Source organism: Pipra filicauda, unplaced genomic scaffold, assembly GCF_003945595.2.
Source record: "Pipra filicauda isolate LSUMZ 115617 unplaced genomic scaffold, ASM394559v2 scaffold165_size2600900_pilon, whole genome shotgun sequence".
In the NCBI taxonomy this organism is placed as follows: domain Eukaryota; kingdom Metazoa; phylum Chordata; class Aves; order Passeriformes; family Pipridae; genus Pipra; species Pipra filicauda.
In genome coordinates this window covers 1671723-1692945 of record NW_024104162.1, presented here as the reverse complement: position 1 = coordinate 1692945, position 21223 = coordinate 1671723, and the positions used below count along the sequence as shown (strand labels likewise).

Here is a 21223-nt window from a genome sequence, read left to right as displayed (position 1 = left end):
GACTATCCAGTTACTTTTCTAATGACAAAAGCTTTCCCCAGTCTCCCTGTCTCTTTTTCAGGCTCATTCATGTGCTAACAATTGGTTAATCAGCTGTGGCTCTCTTGAAATGAGCAGATGTGAAGCGGCTTTTGTTGTCCAGCACTTTGGAAAGTGTACCTTTACACGCTGGGGCATGAGGTAAGGTTGGTGCCTGCACAGTCGGTATTGTTCAGAAGAGCTTTTAGGGTCAGCACTTTACTTGCTTATAAGCCTCACTCTACTTCTATGCCAAGCTGCTTCATGTCCAAGAGACCCCTAGGCACACAGCCACCACTGGGGCAGATCTGGAGATCACCCACCACTCCCTGCCTGCAGCCCAGCTGTAGCTGGTGAAAGGCCACCACACCGTGCCCAGGGAGGGCTGACCTTGGGCTACCTCCTGGTGAAAGGGGCTGTCACTTGAGCAAGTTACACTTGTTCAGTGTCACCAACCCATCACCCCTCTTCACCTCCAGCTCTGGAGGTCAGCAGGGTCCCTACCCCTCACAGTCAGTCATGCTCAGGCCAACACTGACAGGATAATACCCTAAAAATCAAGAAAGCCAGAGGACCTTGAGCGTTTTGTCTTGACTCTGCACTGTGTCCATCAGCAAGTAAGACCCTCTGATATCACAGAGCTTGTCAGAAGAGCCGTGTAGCACCAGGATGGGCAAAGTCAGCTTGGGCAGAGCTCGCTCAATTCTGGCAATGGCATTCATCAGCTGGATGACAAAGGAGACCTTCATGCCACCGTGGTAGACCAAGGGATCGGATGTGTAAGATTCCATCTGCCAGGAAGAAAGAGGTAATTTAAGGTTAGAAATATTTCATGCAGACAAGGAAAAGCAGATCAGCCTGGCAGTGAGGAATCTCTTCCTTTGGCTTGCACAGCCATTTCCTACTCTCTCAGGACATCCTGCCATCAGAGTCAAGGTCAAGGTCTTTACTGTGGCTTCCCAGAACTGCTCACACAACCTGGCATGCTCTTTGCTTTGTGTTTCTCTCCTACACCACTAGAAAATATTCAAGCTAAAGCTCTTTCTGCAGGGAAACAACCAGTGTTGAACAAAGACTGTTCCCATAGGGGCACCTGTCTGCATTTTCATCCTCTGCTGTGCCCTTCTGTTGCTCAAATGTGATATATCTTCTTCAGACGGTTCTTCAGACTGTGTTACTTGAAAGTGGATGTTCTCCAGGTCCTTATCCTCTCTGCTGAGGGCTCAGATGTTCTCAGACCATGACCTACACCTACAGACAACTGACAAATCTGACTGAGAAGCCAAGGGGTCATCTCTGGATGCAAAGTGTGCACAGACAAGGAAGCAAATAATGTTGTTAGCTGGTAGGCAAAAAAAAAAAAAATAGTCAACAACTTGCTCAGCCAGACTGTGAGGGGATAAAAATGCACAAGAGCTGGTGCAAAAAGTTGCTAGGAAGGAGTAGTTACCGCAGCAGGAAATCTACAGTAAATATTTGTATACTGTATGTGGAGACGGCCCACACAGCCCCTACCATCGCAATATTTGCCAGAAAGCTTTGATTATGGGCTGGTCTCTGGCACAGCCTTCAGTTTCTCCCAGCCCTGGCAGATGTTTATAGAAATCATGGTTATTTATAGGTTAGCTGAAAACAGTCTCCTCCTCTCAGATCAAGCAGTGGGGTCTGTTCAAATTCTCCCTTGACTGCAGAAACCTGAGGTCCTCTTGCTGCAGCACGTGCCTGCCCTGAGAGGACCAGGGGTAGGAGCTGAGCCATCAGGCCACCCCAAGGACATGCAGCCATGTGTAGGTGTAGGCACAGGTGTGCACTGTAGGACAGCATGGACAGAAAGGTTTTGGGGTGGATTCTGCCTTCATCTCCTCGTGAGATGAAATTCTCAGGGTGGCAGAAGAACACTACATGGTGGGCCTTTCCCACTGGGGCCATTGAGTTGCCAGAGGGTTTAAAGCCACTTTCCCTTGTTGTCATCTCAAATGTGCTGGAGCACAAAGCACTGGAAATGGAGCTGGCAGTGAGTTATGCTGGTCCTTGCAAGTCGTTCCCTATCACTTTGCTGCTTCCAGTCTCCACCATCTCCTGCCGATTGAATCCGTGGTTCTATCCCTAAAAGCAGCAAGTGGGAAATTTGAGATTAAGAGCGGCTGGTGCCCTTCAGACCCAGCCCACAGTGCTGAAGATGGTCAAGGGAGAGACAGCTGTAGAGCCAATTTGGTTTGCATTGGATTTGGACCAATGAAATTCAAGTTGTTACAGAACTCACTAGGGGTTCTTGGATGTGGTAGATGTTTCTAGTATTTGATTAGGGCCACTGGTGTGTTTTGGTCTCTATGCAAGATCACGGCTACTCTGAAGTGAGGGGTAATTTTTGGTAGGGAGACAAAGATAATCATCACATCATAATATTATGACATTACACGTAGTATCTCCCTTCCAAAGAAGCAAGTGCCTGTGCATGCTTAGAGTCTGGAAATCTGCTTCTAAGAGGCCACTGCAAAGATGCTGAACATCCTCTGCTCCTGCTAACATCCCTAGGAATGTTCACCTAGAGGGCGAACAGCACATTGTCCCTTTGACTCCGCATGGACCCTCCAAGTGCCCAACCAGTTTGTTGGTGCAGAAACCTCCACCTGCATCCTCCATCCCCTGCATTTCTCACCTGTACCTTCCCTGCTCTCCAACATCCTCCAAAAAGGGCAAGAAGCCACCTGTGCTTAGAAAGAAGTTTCCTCTTGTGAATATGTTCATGGAAAAGTTCAGATTTGACATCCAAAACACCAAGAGCCCAGTGTGGTGTTGCTTGCTCTCCTGTTGACAGATGGCTGTACCCTGATATTCTTAGCCAAACATGTTGACTTTTCATCAGCACTTTGAGCAAAACCCCTGTGTTGCATTGGCTACTTAGCAACTGGCTTCAGCCTAATCTGGATCTATGTCACAGCGCTCTGCTAAACCAACACAGCTTTAGAATGAATTTATTTTTATTTTGTCATTCTTTTTTTTTTTTTTTTTTTTTTTTTTTTTTTTTTTTTTTTTTTTTTTTTTTTTTTTTTTTTTTTTTTTTTTAATTGAAGGTAATAAATGAGGGACTTTGCAGGGGGGATTCAGGAGGGCTGGGTGAATGGATTGACAGCAGGTCCCTTCCCATGAAGTGAACAGCGATGATGAATTCATGTGAGCTGGCCCCCTCCCCAGCCCTATAAATGCTGAAAGAATGACCAAATAGGCTTCCTTCTTTCTCTTTTTCTTGTCTGAAAGAACAGGGATTGTTTTGGCTACTGAGCAGCCAACAAATATTTTTGTGTAGATGATGACAGGAGAAAAAAATAATAACCCAATCCCAACCCAGACTGATCAGGACTGATTGATCAGGGGGAGTATCCTGTACCCAGTCAATGAACAGGAATCCTTGTCAGAGTTAATGCTCAGTGCATGGGATGAGTGCCAAGCAGCAGCTTGGTGGGGAAGACGGAAAGATAGGGAATGGGCTTTATATTCTGCAGGCTATAATCTGCAAACCCTGCATGCCCAAACTGTCATTGCTGCACTGAGCTCCGAGACAGCGGGGGCAAGCACTGAAAATGACCCTGCAAGAGCCTGTAACTGGTTCCAGCTGCAGTCTGATGAGGGCTCTGCAGATCCGTCACAACAGCTTTTTATTCTTTGTGTAATTCTAAGACAGGCAACCATCAGGTTGCTGCATCAGACTGCCCTGTGCACCTTCCCTTTGCATCTTCCCTTTGCATTTTGCAGAGTAATAGTCATCATAAGGTAATTGCAGCCTTACTGTATGCAGGCTTTACAGGAACAAGACTGAAGTCAGGAGGACCATTCCACTGAAATCAACAGCAGCTACCACAGACCAACGGGGCACAGAGGTGCCTGCCACTGTGATGTCATTCATCCTTGGAATAACAGGAGTGGGTTTTTAAGGTTACTTCTTGCTCTCTTTTGCATCTCATGTTTGATACGGCAAACCGATCAAACAAACATCTCCCCGTGTCTCCCCGTGTTTTAGTCTGTATACACTGAAGACAGTCTTCTGGGAACACAGACTCATCAGGAAATTCTTGGATGATGTCTCAAAAATATTTCTAGTGAATAGAAAGTTGGTCTGGCAAGAGAGTATGTGTAACATATAAATAATGGATGTTTCCAGCACATTGTGTGCTTTGAAGCCAAGCTTCTTGAGTCCAAAAGGAGAGTGAAGTGTGCTCTAGAGGCAGCCAGAGGACCTGTGTTGTTTTCAGTAAGATACTGTGTTGTTTTCAGTAAGTGCCTGGAGCCTCAAATCCTGGTGTTTGAAGGGGGTCAGGAAAAGTGCTTTACGTCACAACCCACAGCTACTGTCACTCCATGTTCACTTGCAGGTGTGAAGGCAGCACAGCACACAGGGGTTTGTTGTCTCATTTTGAAGAGTGTTTCATTATAAGCAGGCTCTAATGTAGCCGACCTACAACTTTATCCACTGCAAAAGGGTCTCCCCTGCTCCATGGAAAGGGAAAGAGCAGAGGAAAAACAACACCCTAAGAAAGCTTTCGAGACTTGAAGCATCACAGAGCAGAGGAAGCAGCAGCAAATACGTGGTTAGAAAGGCAACACAGTAGCATTTATTATAAACTATGTCCAGTGGTTGCTGTGGTGACTCCTAACATCACCCCAACAAGGAAATGCTCAGTCAATACTATGCACCAAATTAAGGGAGCTCTCTGACACTTTCCTAAATAGATTATTATTCAGGATGTCCCCACATCATCACTTTTCTCCTGCAAAATTATCGAGTGCAGCATAGCATCTTCCAGCAGAGGATCCAGCTCTCAGAGGTGTATTTGAAACTGCCACCCTTAAGGACAAACTGCAGCGGAGAGTTCGGGTGTCACATAGGAAATTAATGCAGAATCAGGCAAAGACCCACACATCCCAGCCATGGTCCCTCTTCAGGTAGAAGGTAATGCTCTCAAATTCCTCTCCTTCTGCAGAGCACTGATTGTTTGCATACTCTAAACACAAATGAAGACCTGAAGACTTTTTTTCTGTGTGATTTTAGTGAACTGGCAGTCTAATTTAAACCTTTTCTCTAAATTACATGCAACAAGTTATGGCAGCTGAATGTAATTAAGAACAGGTTTCTACAGCTTGATTTGAATCAGCCTTCTTCCCAAGTGTATATTTTGTGCAGCCTCATATGGTACTTTAGAACATATGTCCCACGGTGCATCAGCGGATGCACATGATCTCACTCCATGCTAGTCCTCACAGCTTCTTAGGACTTTGTCTTCTTTTCCTCAGCATCTTGAATCTTTCCACCTCCAACACAGTGAAATCTTATGCTCTGTTCACAGATAAGTGAACTGAAAGTTGTTGGGCCAAAAAACTCTCTGGCAGTGCCAAGAAACAGCCCTGAAAGCCTTGAGGCTATTCTGGGAGACTCTTTCCTTTCCAGTTTTCTGAATAGGTGAAACAAAGAGATGGGCTGTGCTGGGGCTGGATGCACTGCACTCACATGCTGGCGCTGTCTTTGCCCCTGACTCTTCCAGCTTCAATTCTAATGCCAGTTGTGCTGCCTGTCCAGAGAAAGGCAATTTATTAACTCCTAGTTAAGAGATGAACTATTGCATGAACAGCAGAGAAAATTACAGTATCTCTCAAAGAGATGTGAGAGCACAGGAAGAAGTGACCACTGCATCAGTGAAGCTCCTGAGACACTCTTAGGTGCCATTTTCTATCTTTCTTTCACCAAGCTCTGGGTCCAGCCTAAGCACCTTCATTCACTTACAGTTCGTGTCTCCCTCCTTTCACTCCTCTCGCGACAGTGAGAAAGAAAAACCCTTGTTAGGTGTTGTTGCAGCACTTGCAATGACATCTGTTTTTGCAGTGATGGCATGAATAGGCTGACACTGTCATTATTACTAAGAGTGGGTGTGAATGGGAGAAGAGTCCAAAGCTGTTGTGGCACTACAAAAACTGAATCCTGGGACAGTTTCATGCACAGTCGCAGTGATGAGGCTGGAGCTGGGTTGTTACAACAGCTGCTTCAATTGCATCTCCTTTAAGTATTATTCTTGGGTGCAGCATGAATACATCATTTATTTGTAAAGGTTGTAGCAGAGTCAGAGTGTTATCCAGGAGACCTCATAGCAAGTTCTTTGGGACAAGCATGCTCTTTTGCTCTGCTGGAATGTATCTGGCACAATGTGATCCTGGTTTGGAAGCAGGAAAACAAATCTCCAGTACCGCAGGGTTTTGCATGATTTCACTGCAAAGAGCAGGCTTCGACAAGCTGACTTTAGCAATGTTTTTGCAACCTGTTAGAATTGGTTTTTGCTGCTGTAATCAGTAGTGGTGATGCATCAGAGACAAACGTGTCTCCCATGTGCTTCCCACCCCAGCCATAGCTCTCCATTATGTCTTGTACCCAGAGTGGCTGCGGATGCAAGGGAAGGGAAGGGAAGAACAGCTGGTTTCCTACAATCTTTTGTGTGCAGTCAGTTCCACTGACTTCAGAGATGTGTCACCTTTTTACACCAGCACAGGCTTTGCCCTCCTGATTTAGCAAAACACTTGTGATTGTTTTTAAGAGAGAAATGGCAGGACTGGGACAAGATACCAACTATGCACTGACTTTCAACGGCATTAAGGTTCTCACCTCTTTCTTGTTCCGGGAAATTGCATTTGGATCTATTGATCCCAGTGACAGGTTTGGGAGAACAAAGTTGAGCACTTTTGCTGCAAAAACCTGTGGGAGAGGAAAGGAACCAGTTAAAGAGCCAGTTAGAGCAAGAGAGAGAACATCGAGGGCCAAATCCTGAGCTGATGGGAATCAGCATGCTAGGTAAACAGTTGAGAATAGTCAACTGACTCTGCAGAAAGATCTGTCCTATATTTAAAATATTTCTCTTAACGAGAAAGTGTTTAAACTGCTCCTGGGACCAGGGAGTGGGTGTGCTAGACTGAAATGCCGTCAGCTGTCCGTCCACATGCAACAGCACAACTTCATTGGTACTGTGCCTTTTTCTCATTCTCAAGTTAATTTCTGAAAAGCCTCAGTCAAGCACTTTGATAGGAAAAGGTCATTTCCAACTCTTGGGAAGGATGGGTTTTGGTGTTTTATTGCCCTTTCCTTGCTGCCACAGCTCTGATTTCAGGCTGCAGTGCATAAGTGATATTGGGTGCAATTTGCAGTAGTTGCTTAGGCTGCACTCATTTTGATAAGCACATTCTCTGGGGAACCTGTAAATAAACAACAGTAAAGTGAGCATGCATTGGCTATGGGAATCCATTGCTCACATGACTCCTGGGAACAAGACACAAAAGGACTCAGCAGCCCAGGCTGAAAACTGCTGGCAGAAGAAAGGGTAATATCTTTCATTTCAACAGCAGTACAAGAATGTCGATACCAGAGTTCTGCTCTGAATCTTTGGTAGCTGCCTTTATGTGATCACCATTTAAGTCGGCAATTAGTGTTCACTGGTCTGTTTTACGGTCCTTTGATGTTTACAGCTAACACTTACAGGTAGGCTGTCGCCCATGCCCTCTGTTTCTGCAGATATGTAAATCACTTCTGAAGCACTCCCTGACATTTCAGATCACAGATGACACACGACTGAGTAATTATGATATTAGAGGAATAACACAAGGTTGAAGTTAAAGTCATCCAAGAGTGAAAAGCAGTAAAGACTCACAGCAGACTTGGGAACACGTGTGTACCTTGGGGTGGGTATGACTAGGAACCAGGGTCACTGTCTACCAGTACAGTAGAGCCCCTCACTGGATATGACATTGTGGCAGCAAAACCGAGGTCTCTGAAGCTAGACTGGTAAAATAACACATCCACACCAATGCAGGAATGAGCTTATGATGCAAACAGCAGGAATGGGGGGTTCTTTGTTTCATATTAACTTCAGGCAGTGATGATTTGAGCTCTGCACCGTAACGAATTGTGGGCAAGATTATGGTCTCTGAACCTGATAACTAACATCTCTATTAAACTGGACAGAACAAAGCCAAAAAATGAGGTTTTAATATAGTACTTTCTTGCAGTTTGATTATACCTTAGAAAAAGTCCTCTGCACTGTTACTGGGTGCAGATTCAGGCTGAATGATAGTGAGTAACATAATGTCCAGTCGGGTTGGAAAGCAATAGATCAGCAAGAGGCAAAATGGAAAACACTGAAGGTAAAGAGAGAATATTCTGTAGTGAGTCCTGAAACAACAGGCTGAGGGTTAGTACAGGATTAATCACCAGGGAATATGTCCTAAGGGGTTGTCCTGCCCACCTGATTTCAAAGCCATTCAATAGCAGAAATGAAGTTGGAGATGCTCCTTCACCCCTGCTCTGCCCTTTGCCAGCATATGTGACTCTTACTTCTGCATCCTTTGAAATTTAGAAGATTCAGAGCTGAATTTTGTACAGGTCAGTTGAGAAGAAAAGGGGGAAGGCAGCAAGATCCTTCTCACTCCACTGGATTTGAACTGGATGCTTCCATCAGGACACAGGATTTATAGGGCACTGATGAAATTGTGAAATTCCTGCAAACACACTGTGCTTCTGCTGCTGCCAGGGCTAGTTCAGCAGCGAGGGAAGGTATTTCTAAGAGGGACTGAAGGACTCAGTGTGTAGTCTGGCTTGCTGTTATTGTTGCCTTGAGCCCTCGTTTGTTCAGGATAAGGTAAATTCTTGCTCAGCTGGAAACTTCCCCAGCAAAGGGATGAATGCAATGGTCCTTGGGAAATGGCCCAGGGCCGAGAAGTCATACCAGTTCCAAGGGAAAACCCAAGCCTTTGTGCCTCAGAAGAACAACCACCATGAAATGTTTTTTGACTCTCAGAGGAAAAAAACCACACAGCATTATGGGAAAACGTGACTTATGGAAGAATACTCTGCCTGTTTTCAGTCCTTCCTGTCGTAAATTCTTTTTCAGCTCCAGGACTGAATTCAACTGAATTTGACAGAGTAGAGCTATTTCAGGAATAATTATTTTTTTGTCAGTTTTGAGATGTAACAATAGATTTGAAAGGGAAAGAAACTTACTGTGCTCTTGGAATACTGTATGTAAGAGAGTCTCTAGGAAAGAGACCGTATAAACACCTCCAAAATACTTCAGTTAGATAATAGGATTTCCTACATAAATAATGCTTCATTGCATTTATTTCCTACACTGAAATAAAGCAATGATCTGGTACAGATCTGCAACAAACAAGACTATAGTAATGCTAGTTCCCACAGAACTGGTGAGCCCTTTTTTTCAGAAAGGGTTTAGCACTGAGCAAAAGATATAGCTCTAGAAGAAGGAATATGTTTCCCTATTTTCCTTGACTCAGTCAGAAAGAGAAGGCTAATTGTCTCTCAAATTCAGACTCATGGGATTTTTTCCCCTTTCAAAGTAAGAAGAAGTAGGGATATTGGTGCTCATGGGACCCTTATGTTGAGTCAGGTGTAGTGTCACCTGTGGAGAATCAGTAACCAGTCTTCTAGAAGCAGACTTCTGTGCTGACTCTTATTTAAAATAGTTTACCTGCATTAGATAACTTCAGGATTCACTTCCCCTCTGAAAAATAGGTGGGACTGTGGGAAAAGCACTTAGAATGAAAATACTGACTGGCATGCAGGTGGTGCAGATCTCAGCAGGGTTTGCATTTTAAGGCTAGAGGTCTTAATGTATTTCCTTCAGTGGAAGAGAGAGGTGATTAGAAAGCACCCTTTGGTGCTTGTAACGACTTGTGAAGTCAGTAGGTGTCTTTAGCTACAGCAGAGGGTAGGACAGGATTATACTGAAAGGTGAGGTAATCTGGTTTCTTCCTCTCAGAAATAATAAAAAAGGAGAAATAGCTTAGAAGTAGATTAAAACAAAAAGCTAGTCCCAGGAGAAGAGTCTAAGGAGAAAGGATAAAGGAACACATCCTGTGGGAATGAGATGCTTTGTCCTTCCTGCTGGCTTAGCTGCTCCTTCCCTTTGCTTCCAGCTTCTTTTAGGATTGTTATTTATTCTTTTAAAAATGCAGAAAGGAGGAAAAAGCTGAGGCTCAGTTGCCTTGCAGAGCCTCCCTTGGGAAGGGCAAACAGGGCAGTGCAAATGTGAATCAGAAATTGCTCTGGAAGGCAGATGTAAACGGGAGGGGAACAAAGCCTAAATGCAAACCAAAGGAGATAGTCTTGACAAGAACCAGTTATGGTACCAAGCCAAATGGGGTGCAGCTGGGGAGTGATGCTTTAGCTGGAAGCCTCCTTTGAGGCTTATGAAGGATGCCTGGGACTCAAGAGCTCTAGTTCTGTTTAGAAATTGGTCTACCCCCAAATGCCAAAAATAACCCTGACCTTACTTAGCCAGCAGCCTGTGTTGCAACTATACCAGACTCTGCATGAGTCAGGAAGAAAGCTGTGGGAGAGGAAGGGAAAGGACAGCACTGTGTGGGCTGACACAGGGTGAGGTGAAGAAGGCACAGTCTGCTACCACCTTCCAAGGTACCATCATTACCTGACTCTTGATCAAATAAGTTCTTCTGGACAGGTCAGCATTCACTTCCCCTCTGAAAAGTAGGTGAGACTGTGGGGGAGGCACTTAGAAGAGAAGTACTGGCTGGCACAGATTCCAGAAGGGTTTTGCGTTTCAAGGCCAGATGTTTTAACACATTTCCTTCTGCAGAAGAGCAAGGTGACCAGGGGCAACATGGGTTTGCTCTTACCTTGATGGGAGTGGCGACTTCTGGGCTGGCTACCACTAAAGGAGAGATTAACAGCATGCCTGAAAACTCACTGGGTCGCTCACTAGCTGTCAGAATGGAGATGGCTCCCCCCTGCAATGCAAAATAACAGCTCACAGCTTAATACAGGTGCCAACATCTTGTTTTTATGGTAATCCTGTTATATGAAGGGGTTTAGTCCAAGCAACCAGTCATTTCTGCCCCACAGAGTGCAATGTGGTCAGTGAGTAAAGCCGGAGGAGTAGGAGCACCAGAAGTGTCTGGTTTTTGTGGGGGAGAAGAGACCTGGTTTCTGTTCTCATGTTATAAACCCTCACATCACACCAAACTCAACTCTCCGTGCAATGTCCATCAGCTCCCTGGGATTTCTTGTGTCCTCCTCACTTAAAAGGACTAAGAAGTAAGAAGAAAGTGTCTGAAGTGGTAGTTCAGGTAGGACTTGAAAAATAAGTTGAGGTTCTCTCAGCGTGACAGACCAGTGCTGCATCGGGAAGATGCCGTGAATCCGGGCTCGCTCCGTGCCAGGCACTGGTAACCTGGGCAACAGCAATGCTGCCACTGGCATGTGGAAATCTTCACTAATTAATGGGAATTAAATAATCTCCTCCTCAGAGTCCCCAGCCCCTCTGGCCCCACAGTGCTGTGCCCAGGGCCTGACAGCCAACACACAGCCCATGGTGCAGAGCCGAACACCAGCCAGGCTGAGCCGTCCCACGTGAGGACAGGGGCTGATGGCGAGGGGTGGGGATCGAAGGGATCTGGAGGGCTTGCTCGGGAAAGTTTGCAGAGGATTAGTTGCCAAGGGAAATATCTGGTGAGCTTCCACACTGCTGGAGAACCAGGGGCTTGTTAAATGGAGCAGCAGCGAGAAGCATCTCAAAGACCTCACTGGGAAATTAGCTCCTTGTTACAGCGGCTTTGGAGCCTGGCGAGCCCTTCAGAGCATGCCATGCCTTCTTATGCAAGAACACTTGTTTATCTGAGCATGGGCTGAATCCCAAAGTACTTTTTCATTTTCTTCTCCTCGGGGAAGTCAGGGAGAACAGATCAATGACATCAGTGGGAATACTGCTAGCTTGAATAAAGGGATTTGGCCTGTGCTGTCAGAATCAGGCTTCGGATCTGTTCACCAAATCAGTGCCTTTGTTTTTGTAGCCCTAATCCTTGGTACATTTTCCTGTTAAGTTGTTTAACAGAATGAGGCTACAGGGTATTTTCATGCTTCATCCCCATGCTGCTCTCAAAGCTTTGGAGAGCTTAACCTTCTGGTTACTGGTTAAAATGAAAGGGGAAGCCCGATGCTGTAGGGAGCTGGTGAGACTTAGCATGTACCTGATGGGAATGAATGGTCCTATTAAAAAACAGGCCTGCTGTAGCAAATGGCACTGATTAGGGCCATGATGGGGGTAGAAAAGTTAAGGACTAACTACACTCATGGCAGATCTCAGGATAATGGCATGCTGGCAAATCAGTCAGTAAATGAAGTGAAAGGGAACATTCCCTGTAGTTTTGTTTTCCTGCTGTGGAATGAATTATTTCCTGCCATCCACATGAGTACCACAGCATGTGTCCTGGATGCTGGGAGGGGTAGGGGATGGTGCTTACCATGGAGTGCCCCAGAATGAGAACAGGCAGGTCAGGGTGCTCTTTCTTCATGAGGTCAATGTGCTGCAAGCTGTCCCTGATGAAGACGTGGAAATCTGAGACAACCATCCGATCACCTTCACTCTGCCCATGGCCAACTGCAGGGGAAAAGGAGAGCACACATCTAAGTCCTTCAAAGCAGTGGTTGGAATCAAGAAAGGACCTAGCAGAAATAAGCCTGTTGTACTGTTGCTGTCCTAACTTGACCTTCTCCTGCAGTCAGCTCTCAACAGAAAGAGTGCTGCAGAAATAGAGAGGAAGCTGCACAGAACTGTTTAACAAGTGCCATACTGTCTATGATCTGATTTAAAAAAAATAAATCATAGAATCACAAAACATTAAGGAGTTGGAAGGGACCTTAAATTTGGACTTTCTATCTGCTCTTCAAAACTAAGAGCACTGATCTATTTCTTGCAGCCTTCAGCATCAGGGTGAAGAGAGCAGAGAGGCTGTCTTGCTAAGCTATAGAAATTGTGGGTTGTAGTGATGCATTTTCCCTCGTTCCCTCCGGTTACTGCATCCTGGAAAACTGGGTTTTGCCTCAGGGGTCATACGGATCTGGTAATTCACTCTACACAGCTGTAACTGCTATGTAGAGTCTTGGCAAGAAACAGAAAAATTCTGAAGACGTGATATGGTCACTATAAACCTAATGAACCATGGACACTGCCTCTTCCAGGGCCTGGGTGTGCATGAGCTTCCCAAGTCCTGCCTTTTCTCATGGTACCCTGGAGCTGGAAACCTCCCCTGTACAAGGTGAGGGGTCAACAGAGGAGGCCAAGTGGGAGAGGCTGCAACAGTGGGCAATTATCCAGTGGCATCCTCCTCCTAAACAAGTGTTAATGCAAACTGTACTGCACCTGGACATTGTTCCCTCACTCTGTATCTGGGAATTGTCTTGTCTGATCAAAGGGAAGGGGAATATTAAAATGGGAGATGGTGAGTTGCCATGGGAACAGCGGCATCCCTGGCAGAGGTGGAGTCAGCATCGCCACCAACACAGCCCCAGGCAATTTTGAGCTTGCAAAGGCTTGAAATTAATACCAGCTTGGGAAATAAGTTTGCATGTTTACCTGACCATACAAGCATGTCATTGTCTATTACAAATAGGATTCATCCTTTAAAACAGCCTCCTAGCTTGTTTCTGTTCCATGTACGTTTTTAAGAAAAACTGTGAAGGGGAAAACACATCCCAAAAATAGGATAGGGTATAGGGAGTCTCAAACAACATCTCCCTCCTGCTGTATGTTTCTCTAGACTTTCTCCAGTGGGCACCAAGGCACAAAGGGGCAATGACTAGTCAAAGAATGTGAAATGCCTGATAATTGTTTACATGCTGGATGGTTCCCCTTCCAGTGACCAGCAAAGAAAAGCATTGCTGGCCCAGCCACAAAGGTAGTTACATCTGTTGCCAATGGTCATACCAGAAATCAGGATGTCTCAATTTTCTTGTAAGCCATCCAAAAAGATCACCTTGCAAATTAGGTAGCACTTCTAATAAAAAGCTGGACTAAATTCACTCTGTCTAGGAAAAACCAAACCCCCAAACTTGTTCTTTTGTCCTGCTAGGTGGTCTCCATGGCTGGATCTTCTGGCAGTGAAGGCTGCCATCAGCCATGCTGGCTGCCAGAGAAACCCATACATGTCATGCTGGTCAGTTATAAATAGCATATTACTAGTTCTGCTTTCCATGCACATACTCCAATTCCTGCCAATATATGGTACAGCAAGCATCCTCCATGGCTCAGTGACCAGGAACAAATTGACAAGCAAATTAAAATGCAAGTTGTGATAATCTACAGAAGTAAAACCATGTGTGTGGCTAGTGGATCTATTAATTTTAAACTGCTTTTTATTACAGATAGAAAGTGAGCTTTTTACAACTTTTATACATATCCAGTTCACTCACTTTATGGCCCTTAAATGTGTTATCTGCCTATTATTTAACTTCAAATGTAGCAGGTTAACATGAGTTGAACAGTCCAGAAGGACTGTTTTCTCTCAGCAGAGCTCTGCATTTCAACTTCTTTTTTCTCCAGTGCTGCTTCACTTGCTTCTAGTCTCTTCTCTCCAGCTGAGCAAGCAGAGACAGCAATCCCCTGTGGCCCAGGTCTGTATATGGGCCATGACTCCCTGTTGTGGAGCTGTGAGGATTTGGTCTATTTTTGAATGAGAGAGAGACAGTTTTTGAAAGCCTCCTTGGTCCTCAGTGTGGAGAATTTCCCCTGGTCCTACCACACAACAGTGACACAGCTCATAACAGTGAGAATAATGACTGTGGAGTCCAAGAAATACCTATGCAATGCTGTGACAAGCTTCTCATTGAATTTCTGCAGAGTTTGGGTTTTTTTGTTAAAACTTAATGAACCCCCACTCAGATGGCACGGAGCCATGCCTGAGCAGCAGTCTGTCTGCACGTATGGGAAAGGAAGGTCATGCAAGTCTTCACTTTGATATTATCCCTGTCCCTTGTGCAATGTTAGCTGGCTGGCATTGCTAGGTCACGTTCTTTTATTTTATTATTTTTCTCTCTTCCTCTCCAAGAAATCAAATTTATTCCACCAGAGAATGAGTTTATTGCAAGTTTGAATCCCCCAGCCAAGAAAGCTTCAGGGTAGGGAACTAAGACCTCTTCTATTAGATTGAAAGACTTTTCACAACCAAACATCAATACAGTCAAGAATGCTTTTCTTTGACCTTTTGCCTTTGGAGCTATTAAGATTGAAAGGTCAGGTTCATCTTTGATGTAAAGCTATTTGCTTTGGGTTTTGCTGGAATGAACCTGATGTAGTAGTTCCACAGTGCCAGTGGCAAAACAGTGGGTGCAAGAGGAGGGGAATCACATTCACCCAGGAGCTGGAACTAACCAGAGGCTGCTCTACACCCAAGAGACACTACACCAAGAGAGACAACAGAGAAGTGTCACAAGAATCACAGCTCCATGAGTTCCTCATCACAGCACTCCCCCAGGGGCCCCTGGCTTTCAACAGGGCAATGTGAGGTTATAACCACAAGATGCTCATCTGTACAGAGTTGTGACTGATGGTGCACATCCACATGGCACCCTCAGTGTTCAAAAACTGTTAAAGAGGTTTTCATATCTATCTGGCTTCCCATGCAGCTTGTGTGGTTCACTGCTAGGACTGAGCAGGTGCAGTGGCTCAGTGACCGACCACTTCAGGTTCCGAGGACTGAGCTAATTGTGGGCACCCTTTCCTTTAAAAATAAGAATCCAAAACACATATTTTCAAATGGCAAATCTAGAATTAGGAGGTCTAGACATCCATTTCCAACCAAACACACCAAAAATAACATACTTTGCTCAAACGAAGTCTCAATAAGAGCTGTGATGATCTAGACCAATATGTCATAGCTATTCAATTCTTCCCTCTGTATTTTCTGCATGAGTTTGCTCAGATTGTAGCTCTGTCACCAGAGCGTCAAGAACAGCAACTCATGATCAGTCAGTCCTGTCAGAAAGCATGATTTCAGAGCATGATTTCACCTATGATTATAGATCCTCCAAAGTTACGCGTGTATCTGGAGGGAATAATACTGACTGGCTGCGCAGGAAGACAAAGCTGAGAGTTCAGCAATGGAATATTTGAGGGTTTGAGGGCTCCAGGGAGTGCGTTATAACCATGTAGGTATGACTCTGCCTTTGAAACAGATTCTGTGACCCTGCAAATGTGTACTTCTACAAGGCTCTGCATTCCTCAAATCCCATATTCTCTCATGCTCTGGGGGTTCCTTTTGAAAACCACTCCCAAGCAGCCACATTATTCATCTGACATTGGCTCACAAGCCTCAAAAAATGTTACATCCTGGTCAGATTGGAGATATGCTGAAAAACACGTAAATAAAAAGCACAGTCCAACTCGACACTCCCTTCCCTTCAGTAAAAGCCAAAAAGGAACTGCCTGAAGAAATAACCAGCCCGACTCTGGGCTTGCTGGGCAGACTCAGTCTGATGAGGAGAGCTGTGCTGGATCTCCACTAGCACGATGCTTTTCTGCTGGGGCTGTTGGGGCACATCACAGATGAAGAAATCTGTCCTTAAATGTACTAAGCAAGACCAACAGCAAAGAGGAGAGCCTGGCAGTGCCTGTCCCTGCACACCACAGGGTGCATCAGCACCCAGCCCTCCAAGGTACTGCGAGGATGGATGAGTGTAGCAGCACATCTTGTCCACCCTCAGACACCTGCACTATTTGTGTTCTAAACATTAACTTTTACATGAGCCACACACTATACATATTCCTCTCTCTTTCCAAGTGCCCAACCCTCCTGACAAAGGCAGAGCCTGACCCAGGTGAGAACTGAATTGCTCCTCAGACCTTTGCTACAGAAGATGAGGTGACAGGGGAAATGCAGGGTCAAATGCTGAGTTCAGCTATGCTGCTGTAAATTTACCAATTTCAGTGACGTTCCTTAAAGCTCACAGTCATGGGAAAGCAGAAATTATAGGCTGTGTTGTTTTTTCAGCCTTTGCTCCCTATTTATTACGGAAAAGCTATAAAACAAAGAGACAGGACAGGGGAAATCTGCCTGGGGAGCAGTAATTCTTCAGGCAGAATTTGGATCTTGGCTTTTCACATATTTTGATGTTTCCAGCTTTGGGAGAAAGGGGATGGTTTGGATTCATTTTTATTGTAGTGAGGACACCATCAATGGGGTGAAATGCTCTCTCTAGCCAACTGATGGTAGAAACAATCAGGAGGGATGCAGGACTTGCCTCCTGCCTCAGGATCCATCACACTATCTGTTTCTTTTCCTCTCTAGATGCGTAATTCCAAGATTTTGGAGTGAGAGAACCAGAACAAGGAGAGCTAGGAGTAAGGTCAGGCACTCCAGGCTTATGACTCCCTCAGCATAAATATGCTTTAAATTGCAATGGCACTAACACAGGAGCACCAGAGTTTTCAGCAGTTAAAGGTCAGAACTGCCACCACTGCGAAGTCGATGATTCACAGACACAGATGAGGAGCCTCTCTGGTACTGCAGAATCCCACACTGGAAAGACACATCTTAATTATGGCAGAGGGGGCCATTGGCAAGGCCTTGTGTTGCAGTGTCTGATTTAATAAGCTGGAGCATGGGTGTGATTCCATTCCCAAAGGAGCTGTTGGAGGCCAGAAAGGGTAATTTTAGTGCTTTAGCACTGGCACTGCAGCAGCAGTGGGCAGTAGCACATTACAGCATGGACAGGGGTGTGCAAAGGAAGGGTTTTTGTTAGAGCCCACATCCAAACTCAGGCTGAAGATCATCTTCCTTCACTGCCTCCTGCTCAATAAGCTTGTTGGAGTCTGACAGTTCCATTTGAAACAAATGCCTAAATGGCTTTTGGAAAAGAAGGTATTAAGGTTAGTATTATGTATTTATTAGCTTTCTGAAAGATTTGTTTTATTCCTGAAGTCATCTGCCTCTATTTTCTACCCCAAATTTGAGATGGGATGAACTTCTCACTGGTGTTTGGACACTGCAACATGCAGGAAGGTGAGTTCACCTCACCCTTTTTTACTCTCACCCCACCACAACTGATGCTGCTGGTGAGAGACATGAGAACAGTATGTCCTCCCTGCTGCTCAACTATCTGGGTTAAGGAAAAAAAACTACATAATTAAAAGTTCTCATAGATGCTTTCCCTCTGCAGGTGGCCCACTCAGAGGAGCAATGCTGGGTCTGGAGCCCGTGGGAGGGAGATGCTAGTGACAGAAATTTGGATGGCTCTTCTGGTGCACAAGGTGTAAAGTGCCAACTTAATCCCTCTCCCACAATCTTCCTGAGCTTGTGACAGTTGCTCAGGTGGGGACCTCAACCTACCCTGAGATCCTGCTGCTATGGGAAGGGACCATTTCAGCAGCACATTTTAATACCCAAATTCCATAGACTGTGAGACAGAGACCCTTGTCTGCCTCTGCTTTCCTCTCTGCCTTTTTCCAAAATTCAGCATTCAGAGCTGGAGGTAAACCTTAAAGCACAAGAAGCAGTAGATACAGTTTTCCAGAATGTTTCGGTTTTGGAAGCCACTGCAGCAGTTAATGAAATGGTGTCACAAGGCATTGTGGCTGATGTCTGTATTTATGAGCTCTACTGAAACTCCTCTGAGCAAGGTCTGCTTTATTTTACACTTGTACAGCACCCAGCACCACAGGGCATAACCACAGACCTTGGTCCAAAGCACAGCAAGATCTAAAAATATTAATTAACTCTAATTCCAGACTGTAAGACAGCATGGTTTTGCAGAGGAGGGGATGGGAGAAAGCACATAGATGGAGAATGTGGGGGAGACAATACACAAGACGACACTAATAACGGGTTACATAGCAAATTTTGTGTGAAGCCTTGATTTTCTACTTGGGTGTTTTTTAAGGTTTAATGAAAAAAAATTAATGAACTAGTAAACACTTGAAATTGTCATAGCAGTTCACTACTGAAAAAACTATACTTGTTTTGTAATGAATCAACTACAGATCCTTTTCATCAAGTGAGCAAAGCTCATTAATTAAACATACTGGATTTCAAAGCTCTCAATGTTTAATTATTTGTTTAACAAGCAGTACATCGAATTCACCATTCAGACACACAAACAACTAAAACAACAGGAAGAAGCTTCAAAGCAGGACAATCAACATCTGGAAAAGTCAAGTAAAGCAAATGTTCCACTGGCAGAACAAATACACACAGGAAGCACCTCGGAGATCATCCTGCAGATTCCTGCCCAACAAAGCAGCTTTCTTGCCCTCAGAACAGACTTATCACAGCGAGGGAGCCTGTTCTGGTTGTACTTACTCAATTTTTTTCCATTCCTCAACCAAACTGAGTCTGATGCACAGAGGGCACTCTGAAGTGTCTGCCCTCCGTCTGTGCCTACTCTTCATTTTGCTGCAGGTGGAGAGCAGAGGCAGGACAGACACCTGAACTAGGAGAAAGCAGTGTAAGCTGTCCTAGGATTTGCCATGCTACCTTTTCTCCAGTCAAGCTGCCATCTAGGCCAGCTGCTGTGCTTACTTGGTAGCTGAACCTTGGAGGTGAGTGTCTCAATGTTCACCTGACTGAGCCTTAGCTGTGCATCATCTCTCTCTCCCTCTTCTGATAGCTCTGGTTTTCACAAGAGCAAGCAGTCTGACACAAGCCTACAGTCTAAGGCTTTTCCAGGAGGACCACTTTCACATCAGATGGGAAACATTAGGAACTAAAAGAAGAAGATTCCTTCTTGCCACTGATTCCATTTTTATGTTCTTCAAGGATCTGAAATATAGCTCAACATATGCTTATCCTTAGTGACTTTTGACTTCTCTTCTCCGTCTGGGTAGTTCTCAGCATCCCTTCTTTTGCACCACCTGTACAAGTGCAGTGAGAATGCTGGGCTTTCCATGACCATGTGCATATTGTACAACCACTAGATATGGTACTCAAGAGTATTATCTCTCCACGCTTGGTGTTTTATGTATGAAGCATGTAACTAAGAACTACAAGTGGATTCTGCCTCTCCTACCAAAAGGGAGTCTTGTCCTGAAGGCACAAGTCCATCAGCCTCCCTCTTTCTCCTCAAGGTTAGGAAAATCATTTTCCTTTCAGCATTTGCTGGGTAGTTTTTATTCACTTGCCTCATATAAAGAGTGCAGCAAATTGAAAGCCGTCTCCTCCCACATCAGAGACACATTTGCAGAGCTGAGATATTTTTAGAACAGTGCACACAGAGAAATATTGTTTGTTGTCTTGGTTAGAAAAAAAAAAGAAACACGCAATTTTCCATACTAAAATGATTTGTGCCTTATTGCTGGGGTGCAGAGAACCAGTCATCTTGCTGAAGCCATGTAAAATTTTTTCTGTGCTCCAGAGATGACAAACAAAATGCCCTGGTACATATCAGTGCAGTTGTTAATTCTGTCCAACAAGGCAAACTGTTTCTGTCAATGTTAAGCGCCAATTCTTCTCTAATGGATACAAACAGGGTTCTTTTGGCTTTAGAAGTCTTGCCCATTTCTTATGCTGTTGCTGAATTTGGCTCTGAATTGCAGTTCCTTAAAAGTCTTCCTGGAACATCATGTTGTTCATGAAAATATGCTGAAAAAACCCATCTGAGTGTTTCTGTTGCAAAATAATGAGCTGCATTTACAAACAGCAGGCACCGTGGCCAGACTGGAAACGTAAGTGTCCCCTGGGATGTTGTGTAATGAAGGGGAGCAAAGCAGTAGGAAAACCTGCAACATACCACAGTCACTTCCCACACTGCCTGCAGTAGGGCAGCTTTGTCTTTCCTACCTTGAAATCAGGAAGATGCTATGGCGTGGCTGGTGAAGCTAAGGCCCACGGAAGAGGAATATGGAGCCCACCTCCTTTTCCACAAAGCACATGGACAACAGTATTCCACTTTCTTCCTCAGGCCCTTCTGCAATGCCACCTCAGCCAGCCCTCAAGAATATTAAAACAGAAGACAGCTGGCAGGAATGCCCTTCTCTACCGGGCTACTGGGATCCGTGGTTTGATAATGCAGCACAAAGCCAGTTTAGATGGTTGAGCAGCTGTTGAGTTCCTCTGCAAAAGAGTTTCTTTTACTGATGGATGAAATGATTCCTGTCTAATCTCTTTTTCCATGGAAAAGAGATATTATACACAATATAAATGTAAGATATATAACCAGCAAGGCACAACTTACTGTCTCTAAGGAGTCAGAGACACTAACTAATCAGGCACTAAGTGATTTTATTTAAGGTCCTATAATAATTTTTAAAAGGCCCTATAATTTTTAACTGTTATTCTTGCAGTGTTGCACTAAGATTTTGCCCTCTTTCAAGAGGAACAGATAATTTTCTGAAGTATCATTGAAATGACTTTATTTAGCAACAGAGTTGGT

At 44.8% G+C, this 21223-nt stretch overlaps 1 protein-coding gene across 4 annotated transcripts in view; it reads right to left on the bottom strand.

Moving 5' to 3' along the window:
- MGLL (monoglyceride lipase) overlaps positions 1-21223 on the bottom strand; it is a 106679-nt gene that overhangs the window by 4190 nt on the left and 81266 nt on the right. For 3 of the 4 annotated variants that reach the window (XM_027729315.2, XM_027729285.2, XM_027729323.2), the window contains 4 exons: positions 12325-12461; positions 10702-10812; positions 6665-6754; positions 594-809 (listed from right to left, as the gene is read on the bottom strand). In XM_027729315.2, coding sequence (XP_027585116.1) covers positions 594-809; positions 6665-6754; positions 10702-10812; positions 12325-12461 — 554 coding nt within the window. The remainder of the gene's footprint in view (positions 1-593; positions 810-6664; positions 6755-10701; positions 10813-12324; positions 12462-21223) is intronic. The other variant, XM_039379392.1, reaches the window with a different exon arrangement.